This window comes from Lampris incognitus, chromosome 20 (assembly GCF_029633865.1).
Source record: "Lampris incognitus isolate fLamInc1 chromosome 20, fLamInc1.hap2, whole genome shotgun sequence".
Classification (NCBI taxonomy): Eukaryota; Metazoa; Chordata; class Actinopteri; order Lampriformes; family Lampridae; genus Lampris; species Lampris incognitus.
Genome location: NC_079230.1, coordinates 2,480,234 through 2,495,066, shown reverse-complemented (window position 1 = coordinate 2,495,066; position 14,833 = coordinate 2,480,234). Strand labels below are relative to the sequence as shown.

General features: G+C 46.7%; 1 protein-coding gene across 1 annotated transcript in view; it reads right to left on the bottom strand.

Annotated features, from left to right (window-relative positions):
* corin (corin, serine peptidase) overlaps window positions 1-13,860 on the bottom strand; it is a 109,601-nt gene extending 95,741 nt beyond the window's left edge. Inside the window, exons 1-2 of the mRNA XM_056300461.1 lie at window positions 13,733-13,860; window positions 1,839-2,147 (exon numbers count right to left, since the gene is read on the bottom strand). Coding sequence (XP_056156436.1) covers window positions 1,839-2,147; window positions 13,733-13,853 — 430 coding nt within the window. The 5' untranslated portion in view covers window positions 13,854-13,860. The remainder of the gene's footprint in view (window positions 1-1,838; window positions 2,148-13,732) is intronic.
* Window positions 13,861-14,833: the final 973 nt, after the last annotated feature.

Here is a 14,833-nt window from a genome sequence, read left to right as displayed (position 1 = left end):
GCGAGGGAGCTAAAGACTCCACATCACTCTCATCACTTTCACTTTCATCTGACTGCAGACATCTACTCTGACAAGAAATCTTTATCGCTATACTAGAAGGCTGAGGCACCTCATCGGGTTTCTTCTTCTTATCCTTGTCTTTAGAAGAGTCTTTCTTTATCAACATCTCAAGTTCCTCCTCCAGAGAACATTCTGCTTCCTTTGTTTCAGTCTGTGTGTCCATTACATCACAGTTAATAATATCTGTGGGACACTTATCAACAACCTCTACAACAGTATCTTTATGTGTAGGACCCATATCAGCAGCACCTGAACCCACAGCCTCCAAACTTGCTGAACCCGGATCATCAGCAATTGAACCAGCAGCCCCCAGATTATCAGAACCCAGATCTTCAGTAACTGAACCAGCAGCTCCCCGATAAGGAGAACCCAGATCATCAGTAACTGAACCAGCAGCCCCTGAACTTGCCAAACCCGGATCATCAGCACCTGAACCAGCAGCCCCTGGATTAGCTGAACCTGGATCAGCAGCACCTGAACCATCAGCCCCTGGATTAGCAGAACCTGGATCAGCAGCACCTGAACCAGCAGCCCCTGGATTAGCTGAACCAGGGACAGCAGCACCTGAATCAGCAGCCAGAACTCAGCTTCACTGTGTGTTCTTTCCTGCTTTGAACTCGGCGCTACAGTCCCAGTTTGCTCAGGGCTCTGTGCTGCAGTCTCACCCTCATTTGGCTCAGCAGTTGGTTTCTCTGGACAGGAACGTATGAGGTGACCCTCCATTCCACAGCCAAAACATTTCCTTGTCTCTGAAGGTCCATACACAGTGTAGTCAAATAATCAACTCTGAACTTCAACATCAAATTGAACTCTGTGTTGTTCCTCAGAACCATAAAGACCTGCTGCCTTCTGAAGGAAACAACATGTTTTAAATGTGGAGGTTCGCAGCTCAGACGACTCCCTTTTATAGGGGACATTAATTTTCCGTGTCTCGCCAGTTCTCTCCGCAACATTTCATTGCTTATGAACGGAGGGACTTTGGACAAAATGACCTTTTTGACTAACTTAACCAGCGGCACCAACTGAACAAAGGTGACCTGGATTACACCTTGCTCCACAACCATGTTAACTTTATCAGTACTGTCCAGAAACACAACGACTCCAGTATTCATCCTAGATGCAGACTTTACACTGTCATACCCAACGACTTCACCCATCGCTAAAGTGGGATCTTCCACCGAGCAACTGATAGTCGGACAGAGTTTAACTTCATGTCGGCCTGTGAGCTCCTCCAGCCCCACGCCTCCGACTCTGCGAGTCTGCAGGACTCACAGCCGGGCTGGTCGAAACCCCTCCGGAACCAAAACCACCACCACGACAGCAAATCTGCCAAAATACAAATCCCCAAAAAAACAACGCAGGACAGAAAAGATAGAAAACGCACTCATGCTGAAACGCACACTCACACTCACCGACTTCCACTCCCAGCATGCACTCCGAGAGAGAGAGCGAGACAGACAGACAGACAGACAGAGAGACAGACAGACAGACAGAGACAGATACAGAGCGAGACAGACAGACAGACAGACAGACAGACAGTCAGTAGAGGACAGCGGATCATGATCCAGCTAGAGAAGACACACACTCACATACACACAGTTGCATTTTACAGAGAAGGACAGGAGCACCGGAACAGACAGACGGTGGTTTTTAAGTCCTAACTCGGTCCACTTTAAAGCTTTTTCATTGATTTGTTTTGTTAAGTCGCACTAAGCCGACTGCAGATGCCCTAATTACCCTCGCTAACTTTGAATAAAGCATCTCGTTGCTGTGGTTACCTGTGTCAGGCTCCTGGGTGGTGCTACTTGTCCAGGTGGTGCTCAACGGCGTCACAGAGGTCAACCAATCAGTTGCTATGGTGAATGGCTCAGTGGGCGGGGCCGGAGAGGAGGCCCGGGTGTTGTAGTGACCGGGGCGTGCGACCTCGTGGTTGCTTTGGTTTCGTAACGAGACGGTGGCGTTTTCCCACACGTTGAAGGAGGGGTTCGAATGGTTGCCATGGTAATCTGGGTCACCTACAATGACAGCCTCAGGGGGCGCTAGAGAGGGAAGAAGACTTGAATCTAGAAGACCACTGCCAAAGATTCCTAACCGCGTGCACACACACACACACACACACACACACACACACACACACACACACACACACACACAGATGGGTAAGTGTTAGCTCAAACGAACAGTGACTCGGACGGCAACAGGCTGGATAGCAACGAACAATCAAATTCAGAGGCAAAGTTCTTCTTTTTTTCCTCCCTTTTTCTCCCCAATTGTACCTGGCCAATTACCCCCCTCTCCCGAGCCGTCCCGGTCTCTGCTGCACCCCCTCTGCTGATCTGGGGAGGGCTGCAGACTACCACATGCCTCCTCCCATACATGTGGAGTCACCAGCCGCTTCTTTTCACCTGACAGTGAGGAGTTTCACCAGGGGGATGTAGCACGTGGGAGGATCACACTATTCCCCCCAATTCCCCCTCCCCCCCGAACAGGTGCCCCAACCGACCAGAGGAGGCGCTAGGGCAGCGACCAGGACACATACCCACATCCGGCTTCCCACCCACAGACACGGCCAACAGTGTCTGCAGGGACGCCCGACCAAGCTGGAGGTAACACGGGGATTCGAACCGGCGATCCCCATGATGGTAGGCAACGGAGTAGACCGCTACCCTACCCAGACGCCCCAAGAAGAGAGTTCTTCTAAACAGATTGAAGGAAGAATGTTTCAGTTTATCTGAAACCCTCTTTTTGCAAGCCCCGCCCCCTCACATTGCCACGCCTCCTCAAATAAGCCCGCCTTACTCGCCACAACATTTAAACATTTCCAAGATGCTTGGACACGTGTGTGTGTGTGTGTGTGTGTGTGTGTGTGTATTAATAGGAGAGAAATGATGTACATATGACAACTGTCAATGGAATGGACAACAAATGCCCCCCCCCCACACACACACACATGTGCAGTTTTGAGATGGCCCTGTGGCGGCCTGTCCAGGGCGTCCCCCCACCTGCCGCCCAGTGCCTGCTGGGATAGACTCCGGCATCCCGCCACCCTGAGAGCAGGATGAGCGGCTTGGATGATGGAAAACATGTACTTACAATATGCTTACAATGGAGACATTTTCCAGAGTACACACAATACACACCCACAACAACCACACATTCAAACTAAATCTCACTTTCCCTTCACTTTCCCTTTACTTTCCCTTTACTTTCCCTTCACTTTCCCTTTATTTTCTCTTCACTTTCCCTTTATTTTCTCTTCACTTTCCCTTTACTTTCCCTTCACTTTCCCTTTACTTTCTCCACTTTCCTTTTACTTCCCCTTTACTTTGTCTTTACTTTCTCTTTACTTTCTCTTTACTTTCCCTTCACTTTCCCTTTATTTTCCCTTAACTTTCCCTTTACTTTCCCTTCACTTTCCCTTTATTTTCTCTTCACTTTCCCTTCACTTTCCCTTCACTTTCCCTTTATTTTCTCTTCACTTTCCCTTCACTTTCCCTTTACTTTCCCTTCACTTTCCCTTTATTTTCTCTTCACTTTCCCTTAACTTTCTCTTTACTTTCCCTTCACTTTCCCTTCACTTTCCCTTTACTTTCCCTTTACTTTCTCTTTACTTTCTCCACTTTCCTTTTACTTCCCCTTTACTTCCCCTTTACTTTCTCTTTACTTTCCCTTTACTTTCCCTTTACTTTCCCTTAACTTTCTCTTCACTTTCCCTTTATTTTCTCTTTACTTTCCCTTAACTTTCTCTTTACTTTCCCTTAACTTTCCCTTTACTTTCTCTTTACTTTCCCTTTACTTTCTCCACTTTCCTTTTACTTCCCCTTTACTTTGTCTTTACTTTGTCTTTACTTTCCCTTTACTTTCTCTTTACTTTCCTTTTACTTTCCCTTTACTTTCTCTTTACTTTCTCTTTACTTTCCCTTAACTTTCTCTTTACTTTCTCTTCACTTTCCTTTTACTTTCCCTTAACTTTCTCTTTACTTTCCCTTTACTTTCTCTTTACTTTCTCTTCACTTTCCCTTTATTTTCTCCTTACTTTCTCTTTACTTTCCCTTTACTTTCCCTTTACTTTCTCTTCACTTTCCTTTTACTTTCCCTTAACTTTCTCTTTCCTTTCCCTTTACTTTCCCTTAACTTTCTCTTCACTTTCCCTTTACTTTCTCTTTACTTTCTCTTTACTTTCTCTTCACTTTCCCTTTACTTTCTCTTTACTTTCCCTTTACTTTCTCTTCACTTTCCCTTCACTTTCCCTTTACTTTCCCTTTACTTTCTCTTTACTTTCCCTTTACTTTCCCTTTACTTTCTCTTCACTTTCCTTTTACTTTCCCTTTACTTTCTCTTTACTTTCCCTTTACTTTCTCTTTACTTTCCCTTAACTTTCTCTTTACTTTCTCTTCACTTTCCCTTCACTTTCCCTTTACTTTCTCTTCACTTTCCCTTTACTTTCCCTTTACTTGCTCTTAAACGTGCCGTGAAATGAAACAAGTATGTTTGTTCTTGTTAGCTCTTTCACCTGCACTTAATGAAGCCACTCTGTGTTGTCGTCGTACAGGCTAGTGTGAGTGTGTCTCTGCGTGTAACCATGCTATTCTACAGGGGCAGTGGCAGCTGCAGCACCTGGGGACCACCTCCACTTCTTCTTTCCGCTGCCTTGCTCAGGGGCACAGGGGCATCAACCCTAACATGCATGTCTTTTTGATGGTGGGAGGAAACCCATGCAGACACGGGGACAACATGCAAACTCCACACAGAGAGGACCTGGGACGGCCTGGGGTTCGAACCCAGGACCTGTGAGGAACAGTGCTAACCACTGGACCACCGTGCCGGCAAATTTATATCTATTGAACACAATTTGCACACCAAAAAAAAATAACCAATGAATGAAGGTGATTACATGTCCCATGGCAGAACACAGAACAGAACGTTTAACTTTCTCCCAACATCCACGTTCATAAAATCCCCGTGGAGGCATGAAATGTTCTCCATCTCTGCCACTGGTTTCTATATCTGTGTGTTGAATGATGAGGCCAACGGTTCATGAATTCACCTTCACTCATCAACACACCAGGTAAAAACCAGTCAACAAGAGAGAAGATAAAGTGGCTGGAGGATCAGATCAGACGTTTCCTCCACATCCATCCATCTTATCCTGCTCTCAGGGTCACGACATGCTGGAGCCTCTCCCAGCAGTCACTGGGCGGCAGGCGGGGAGACACCCTGGACAGGCCGCCAGACCAACACAGGGTCCACACACACACACACACACACACACACACACACACACACACACACACACACACACACACACACACCTAGGGACAACTTAGTACGGCCGAGTCACCTGACCTACAGGTCTTTGGACTGTGGGAGGAAACTGGAGCCCCCGGAGGAAAGCCACACAGACACGGGGGGAAGATGCAAACTCCACACAGAGGACCACCCGGGACGACCCCCAAGGTTGGACTACCCCGGGGCTCGAACCCAGAACCTTCTTCTTCTTTTGCAGTATTCAAAATATGCTCATAAGTCATGAGCACTTACCGGTTTTGTCCTTTGGATAGAATTTGCCTGTGAAAGCTAACACTTGGGGGCGCCATGGTGGTGCAGTGGTTAGCACGGTCGCCTCACAGCAAGAAGGAAAGGAAAGGCCAGGGGTCTTTAAAAGTTTTGTTGGTAAGGGGTCAAGTAGACAAGCAGTTGGTTTAGAAGCTGACAGGAGCTGGGTCAAAGTATCAGGAGAGATGGTCTCAGAAGCTGTACTAACGGGGACTGTCACTCACTCACTGTGTAGATATGAATCTGGGACTGTCACTCACTCACTGTGTAGATATGAATCTGGGACTGTCACTCACTCATTGTGTAGATATGAATCTGGGACTGTCACTCACTCACTGTGTAGATATGAATCTGGGACTGTCACTCACTCACTGTGTAGATATGAATCTGGGACTGTCACTCACTCACTGTGTAGATATGAATCTGGGACTGTCACTCACTCATTGTGTAGATATGAATCTGGGACTGTCACTCACTCACTGTGTAGATGTGAATCTGGGACTGTCACTCACTCACTGTGTAGATGTGAATCTGGGACTGTCACTCACTCTCTGTGTAGATATGAATCTGGGACTGTCACTCACTCACTGTGTAGATATGAATCTGGGACTGTCACTCACTCACTGTGTAGATATGAATCTGGGACTGTCACTCACTCACTGTGTAGATGTGAATCTGGGACTGTCACTCACTCACTGTGTAGATGTGAATCTGGGACTGTCACTCACTCACTGTGTAGATATGAATCTGGGACTGTCACTCACTCTCTGTGTAGATATGAATCTGGGACTGTCACTCACTCATTGTGTAGATATGAATCTGGGACTGTCACTCACTCATTGTGTAGATATGAATCTGGGACTGTCACTCACTCATGTGTAGATATGAATCTGGGACTGTCACTCACTCACTGTGTAGATATGAATCTGGGACTGTCACTCACTCACTGTGTAGATATGAATCTGGGACTGTCACTCACTCATTGTGTAGATATGAATCTGGGACTGTCACTCACTCACTGTGTAGATATGAATCTGGGACTGTCACTCACTCATTGTGTAGATATGAATCTGGGACTGTCACTCACTCATTGTGTAGATATGAATCTGGGACTGTCACTCACTCATTGTGTAGATATGAATCTGGGACTGTCACTCACTCATGTGTAGATATGAATCTGGGACTGTCACTCACTCACTGTGTAGATATGAATCTGGGACTGTCACTCACTCACTGTGTAGATATGAATCTGGGACTGTCACTCACTCACTGTGTAGATATGAATCTGGGACTGTCACTCACTCATTGTGTAGATATGAATCTGGGACTGTCACTCACTCACTGTGTAGATATGAATCTGGGACTGTCACTCACTCATTGTGTAGATATGAATCTGGGACTGTCACTCACTCATTGTGTAGATATGAATCTGGGACTGTCATTCACTCACTGTGTAGATATGAATCTGGGACTGTCACTGACTCATTGTGTAGATATGAATCTGGGACTGTCACTCACTCATTGTGTAGATATGAATCTGGGACTGTCACTCACTCACTGTGTAGATATGAATCTGGGACTGTCACTCACTCACTGTGTAGATATGAATCTGGGACTGTCACTCACTCACTGTGTAGATATGAATCTGGGACTGTCACTCACTCACTGTGTAGATATGAATCTGGGACTGTCACTCACTCACTGTGTAGATATGAATCTGGGACTGTCACTCACTCACTGTGTAGATATGAATCTGGGACTGTCACTCACTCACTGTGTAGATATGAATCTGGGACTGTCACTCACTCACTGTGTAGATATGAATCTGGGACTGTCACTCACTCACTGTGTAGATATGAATCTGGGACTGTCACTCACTCACTGTGTAGATATGAATCTGGGACTGTCACTCACTCACTGTGTAGATATGAATCTGGGACTGTCACTCACTCACTGTGTAGATATGAATCTGGGACTGTCACTCACTCACTGTGTAGATATGAATCTGGGACTGTCACTCACTCACTGTGTAGATATGAATCTGGGACTGTCACTCACTCACTGTGTAGATATGAATCTGGGACTGTCACTCACTCACTGTGTAGATATGAATCTGGGACTGTCACTCACTCACTGTGTAGATATGAATCTGGGACTGTCACTCACTCACTGTGTAGATATGAATCTGGGACTGTCACTCACTCACTGTGTAGATATGAATCTGGGACTGTCACTCACTCACTGTGTAGATATGAATCTGGGACTGTCACTCACTCACTGTGTAGATATGAATCTGGGACTGTCACTCACTCACTGTGTAGATATGAATCTGGGACAGTCACTCACTCATTGTGTAGATATGAATCTGGGACTGTCACTCACTCACTGTGTAGATATGAATCTGGGACTGTCACTCATTGTGTAGATATGAATCTGGGACTGTCACTCACTCATTGTGTAGATATGAATCTGGGACAGTCATTCACTCACTGTGTAGATATGAATCTGGGACTGTCACTCACTCACTGTGTAGATATGAATCTGGGACTGTCACTCACTCACTGTGTAGATATGAATCTGGGACTGTCACTCACTCACTGTGTAGATATGAATCTGGGACTGTCACTCACTCACTGTGTAGATATGAATCTGGGACTGTCACTCACTCACTGTGTAGATATGAATCTGGGACTGTCACTCACTCACTGTGTAGATATGAATCTGGGACTGTCACTCATTGTGTAGATATGAATCTGGGACTGTCACTCACTCATTGTGTAGATATGAATCTGGGACTGTCACTCACTCATTGTGTAGATATGAATCTGGGACTGTCACTCACTCATGTGTAGATATGAATCTGGGACAGTCATTCACTCACTGTGTAGATATGAATCTGGGACTGTCACTCACTCACTGTGTAGATATGAATCTGGGACTGTCACTCACTCACTGTGTAGATATGAATCTGGGACTGTCACTCACTCATTGTGTAGATATGAATCTGGGACTGTCACTCACTCACTGTGTAGATATGAATCTGGGACTGTCACTCACTCACTGTGTAGATATGAATCTGGGACTGTCACTCACTCACTGTGTAGATATGAATCTGGGACTGTCACTCACTCACTGTGTAGATATGAATCTGGGACTGTCACTCACTCACTGTGTAGATATGAATCTGGGACTGTCACTCACTCACTGTGTAGATATGAATCTGGGACTGTCACTCACTCACTGTGTAGATATGAATCTGGGACTGTCACTCACTCACTGTGTAGATATGAATCTGGGACTGTCACTCACTCACTGTGTAGATATGAATCTGGGACTGTCACTCACTCACTGTGTAGATATGAATCTGGGACTGTCACTCACTCACTGTGTAGATATGAATCTGGGACTGTCACTCACTCACTGTGTAGATATGAATCTGGGACTGTCACTCATTGTGTAGATATGAATCTGGGACTGTCACTCACTCATTGTGTAGATATGAATCTGGGACTGTCACTCACTCATGTGTAGATATGAATCTGGGACAGTCATTCACTCACTGTGTAGATATGAATCTGGGACTGTCACTCACTCACTTTGTAGATATGAATCTGGGACTGTCACTCACTCACTGTGTAGATATGAATCTGGGACTGTCACTCACTCACTGTGTAGATATGAATCTGGGACTGTCACTCACTCACTGTGTAGATATGAATCTGGGACTGTCACTCACTCATTGTGTAGATATGAATCTGGGACTGTCACTGACTCATTGTGTAGATATGAATCTGGGACTGTCACTCACTCATGTGTAGATATGAATCTGGGACTGTCACTCACTCACTGTGTAGATATGAATCTGGGACTGTCACTCACTCACTGTGTAGATATGAATCTGGGACTGTCACTCACTCACTGTGTAGATATGAATCTGGGACTGTCACTCACTCACTGTGTAGATATGAATCTGGGACTGTCACTCACTCACTGTGTAGATATGAATCTGGGACTGTCACTCACTCACTGTGTAGATATGAATCTGGGACTGTCACTGACTCATTGTGTAGATATGAATCTGGTAAGACAGGATCTGCAGGAGTAGACGGAGTTGAAGAACTAATTTTGTTTAAGATCTCATCAACCTTATTGAAGAAACAATCTAGAAAGTCATGGGCCGTGAATGGTGAGCAGCTAATAGACGTCTGCTTTTTAGTAAGTTTAGATACAGCGTCAAACAGAAGTTCGGGGTTTGTTTATGAATACTGATTAAGTGAGAGAGATACACTGCTTTTGCCGCAGATAAAGCACACTTGTATTTCAATAAACACTCCTGCACAGATATGTGGGTAAAACTCCCAAGGAAGGAGAAAAGGACTTGTAGGGCTGGGCTAGACAGAGGGGTGTGCAGCAGGGCAGCGGGATGAAGGGCAGAGGTGGCAGTGTGCTGAGGAGGTGGAGGGAGTACGCTGAGGAGGTGGAGGGAGTACGCTGAGGAGGTGGAGGGAGTACGCTGAGGAGGTGGAGGGAGTACGCTGAGGGGCTGATGAGTAAAGACAATGACAGCGACAGAACAGGACATGCACAGGCAGACAGACAGACAGACAGACAGACAGACAGACAGGCAGGCAGGAAGACAGACAGACAGACAGACAGACAGGCAGACAGACAGACAGACAGGCAGGCAGGCAGACAGACAGGCGGGCAGACAGACAGATACAGGCAGGTAGGCAGTAAGACAGACAGACAGATGGGTAGAAGGAAACAAATAGCCTCAAGGTCTTTGAAGACCATTAGCTGTTTCATGAGGGAACACACACACACACACACACACACACACATGCCCCCTGTGTGCATATGTGTGTGTGTGTGTGTGTGTGTGTGTGTGTGTGTGTGTGTGTGTGTGTGTGTGTGCATGGATATGTGTGTGTGTGTGTGTGTGTAAATTCCAAGTATTTACACAGATAGTAAAACTGACAATGGTTTTATACACACACACACACACACACACACACACACACACACACACACACACACACAGAGGGGCGGCAGTAAATCCTCGGTGTGTGTTCTTGTCACTGCATGACCATGAATGACTGAAGTGGATTCCACACGGCTGCTTCTGATTGGCTGTTCCACCCACTGCTGTCATGGTGATGAGATTAAATATGCAGAATTTTTCTGTCAACTCCTCTGACTCTCTCTCTCTCTCTCTCTCTCTCTGACACACACACACACACACACACAGGCAAGTTGAAAAGAAAGTTTGTTCATAATTTAGAAAGCACAAGTGTGTGTGTGTGTGTGTGTGTGTGTGTGTGTGTGTGTGTAGCATTTATCGAGCATCCTACACACTGTTCTCCAAACAGCCTGTCTATTCATTCTCTCTTCCTCTGTCAGATGAAGGAGGTTTAAGGTGGTTCATGTGAGTCTCTCCTCTGGTGAAGAGTTGCCAGATGGCTGGACAACCACTGCAGAAATAGTGAGGGAGACAGCTAGGAAGGTACTTGGGGTGTCATCAGGACAGAGGAGGGAAGACAAGGAGACTTGGTGGTGGAATGAGGAAGTACAGCAAAGTATACAGAGGAAGAGGTTGGCAAAGAAGAAGTGGGATAGTCAGAGAGATGAAGAAAGTAGACAGGAGTACAAGGAGATGCAGCGTAAAGCCAAGAGAGAGGTGGTGAAGGCAAAGGAAAAGGTGTATGGTGAGTTGTATGAGAGGTTAGACACTAAGGAAGGAGAAAAGGACTTGTACTGATTGGCTAGACAGAGGGACCAAGCTGGGAAGGATGTGCAGCAAGTTAGGATGATGAAGGATAGAGATGGAAATGTGCTGACAAGCGAGGAGAGTGTGCTGAGAAGGTGGAAGGAGTACTCTGAGGGGCTGATGAATGAAGAAAACGAGAGAGAGAGAGAGAGAGGAGGTTGGATGATGTGGGGATAGTGAATCAGGAAGTTCAGTGGATTAGCAAGGAGGAAGTGAGGGCAGCTATGAAGAGGATGAAGAGTGGAAAGGCAGTTGGTCCTGATGACATAGTACCTGTGGAGGCATGGAGGTGTTTAGGAGAGATGGCAGTGGAGTTTTTAACTAGATTGTTTAACACAATCGTGGAAAGTGAGAGGATGCCTGAGGAGTGGAGAAGAAGCATACTGGTACCGATTTTCAAGAACAAGGGTGATGTGCAGAACTGTAGCAACTACAGAGGTATAAAGTTGATCAGCCACAGCATGAAGATATGGGAAAGAGTAATAGAAGCTAGGTTAAGAGGAGGAGAGGTGATGATCAGCCACAGCATGAAGATATAGGAAAGAGTAATAGAAGCTAGGTTAAGAGGAGGAGAGGTGATGATCCGCCACAGCATGAAGATATGGGAAAGAGTAATAGAAGCTAGGTTAAGAGGAGAGGTGATGATCAGCAGCAGCAGCAGTATGGTTTCATGCCATGAAAGAGCACCACAGATGTGATGTTTGCTTTGAGAATGTTGATGGAGAAGTATAGAGAAGGACAGAAGGAGGTACATTGTGTCTTTGTAGATTTAGAGAAAGCTTATGACAGGGTGCCGAGAGAGGAGGTGTGGTATTGTACGAGGAAGTCAGGAGTTGTAGAGAAGTATGTAGGAGTGGTGCAGGATATGTATGAGGGAAGTGTGACAGTGGTGAGGTGTGTGGTTGGAATGACAGATGGGTTCAAGGTGGAGGTGGGATTACATCAAGGATCGGCTCTGAGCCCTTTCTTGTTTGCAGTGGTGATGGACAGGTTGACGGACAAGATCAGGCAGGAGTCTCCGTGGACTATGATGTTTGCTGATGACATTGTGATGTGTAGTGAGAGTAGGGTGCAGGTGGAGGAGAGCCTGGAGAGGTGGAGGTATGCACTGGAGAGAAGAGGAATGAAAGTCAGTAGGAGCAAGACAGAATACCTATGTGTGAATGAGAGGGAGGACAGTGGAATGGTGAGGATGCAAGGAGTGGAGGTGATGAAGGCATACGAGTTTAAATACTTGGGGTCAACTGTCCAAAGTAACGGGGAGTGCAGGAGAAAGGTGAAGAAGAGAGTGCAGGCAGGGTGGAGTGGGTGGAGAAGAGTGTCAGGAGTGATTTGTGACAGAAGGGTACCAGCAAGAGTTAAAGGTGTTAAAGATGGTTGTGAGACCAGCTTTTCATAAGTGGCACTGATGAAAAGACAGGAGGTGGAGGAGCTGGAGGTGGCAGAGATGAAGATGATAAGATTTTTATTGAGACTGATGAAGAAGGACAGGATTAGGAACGAGTATATTAGAGGGACAGCTCAGGTTGGACGGTTTGGAGACAAAGCAAGAGAGACAAGATGGAGATGGTGTGGACATGTGTGGAGGAGAGATGCTGGGTATACTGGGAGAAGGATGCTGAATATGGAGCTGCCAGGGAAGAGGAGAAGAGGAAGGCCAAAGAGGAGGTTTATGGAGGTGGTGAGGGAGGACATGCAGGTGGCTGGTGTGACAGAGGAAGATGCAGAGGACAGGAAGAGATGGAAACGGATGATCCGCTGTGGCGCCCCCTAACGGGAGCAGCCAAAAGTAGTAATGTGATTCTCTCCTCTGGGTGTGTTTGATTTCCTCTTCCCCACAGCTGAGACACACCTGATGTCTCTTGTTTAGACGGGTGGAGCCCTGCTCCTTCCGATCTGGAATAATTCCTTTCTTACTAAACTCGTTTTTTTTTTTTTTTTTTTTACAAACTTCAGCCAGCATCAGCTGGTCTCTGTGTCTCGCAGGTTAAACACATTGAAATTCAACATGAGATAGTCCAACAGAACCGAGCAGGAGAGGAAATATGATGAGATAGTCCAACAGAACCAAGCAGGAGAGGAAATATGGAGGAAGATCTGAATTTGTCAAACTTCATGAGAGAACATGAAAACGAGAGAGTGGGAGGAGAGAGAGGAGCGGGACTCATTTCCATTTCCAACCAGCTGAGCTTTGATGCTGAAATATGCAGATTAGCAAACTATGGAAGACAGAATGTTTCGTCTCCCTCCAGTTTGATCATGAGTTCAGTTTCATTCAGGATGAAATGGATTTCACAGGGGATGGAGTCAATGTAGAGAGAGAGAGAGAGAGAGAGTGTGTGTCCCTACCTGTCAGGGCCAGTATGAGTAGCAGCAGTCCAGCCAGTAGAGTGATAGTTGGGATGAGGATGTAAAGGAGAAGTCTAAGGTGATTGGTCGATCCCAGTTTGTGAGGACACTTCTCCCCCATACTGTCCTCCCCCCCACGACCTGGAGCCTGGACACACACACACACACACACACACACACACACACACACACATATAGTCAATGCCTGAAGAAAAATACATCAGGAATCAGGGACACTTTGTCATTTCACCTCATGCACTTGCGTACATGAAATGAAACGAAATGCCGTTCCCCGGCCCACAGCAGCGCAACACAAAGACAACAACACATCCATGGCGGTCCGAACCACCGGTCTGCATGAGCTAGCAGTTAGCTTAGCCCGCAGTTAGCTTAGCCCGCGTCCTGTCAGACCGCCCTCCTCATTTCCTCCTCGGGCACAGCTCCAGGCAGGAGCCGTGGTCCCCGGGCCCACCAGACGAAGCAGACCAAGCTCCCCCAGCCGATCCAGCGCCAGCTCCTCCAGCCAGACACCCTCCACACACCTCCTCACACTCTTCACGACGACATCAAAAACACCACAATCAACGCCAGGCGAGGTGTTATAGGAACTGCTGGTCTGCATGGGCTAGCAGTTAGCTTAGCCTGCCCTGCTCTCCCAGCCGATCCAGCGAAGACAAAACTTAAGACACAGACAAAGACACTGCATGGACGGTGTTATATTCAGTGAGCCGACAACAAAACTCGAGGTCCACACAGTAGTTCAATGCAACATAACATTCTTTACTTCACAACGCACACTCCTGTAAAGCTGTCAACTGTCGTAAAAACCCAAAACACAGTGCTCACATACACAACAATTCCTCCCTCCTATCTCTAACACAAAGATGTGAACAGTGCTCGGTTCCCATATTTCAACCAGAGGCTAACACACCTGAGAGAAACAGACCTAGGTATGGAAAGAGGTTTCAAAGTCCTTAAGCTGGGCAGTGCGAGTCCATACCCGTGTAGACCGACCCTCAGCCTTGACGACCAGTTCTGGTTCTGGCTCCTGAGGCTCAGTCAGGTGGAAGGCCAGGTGCAGGCTGTACTGGCGATGGCTCA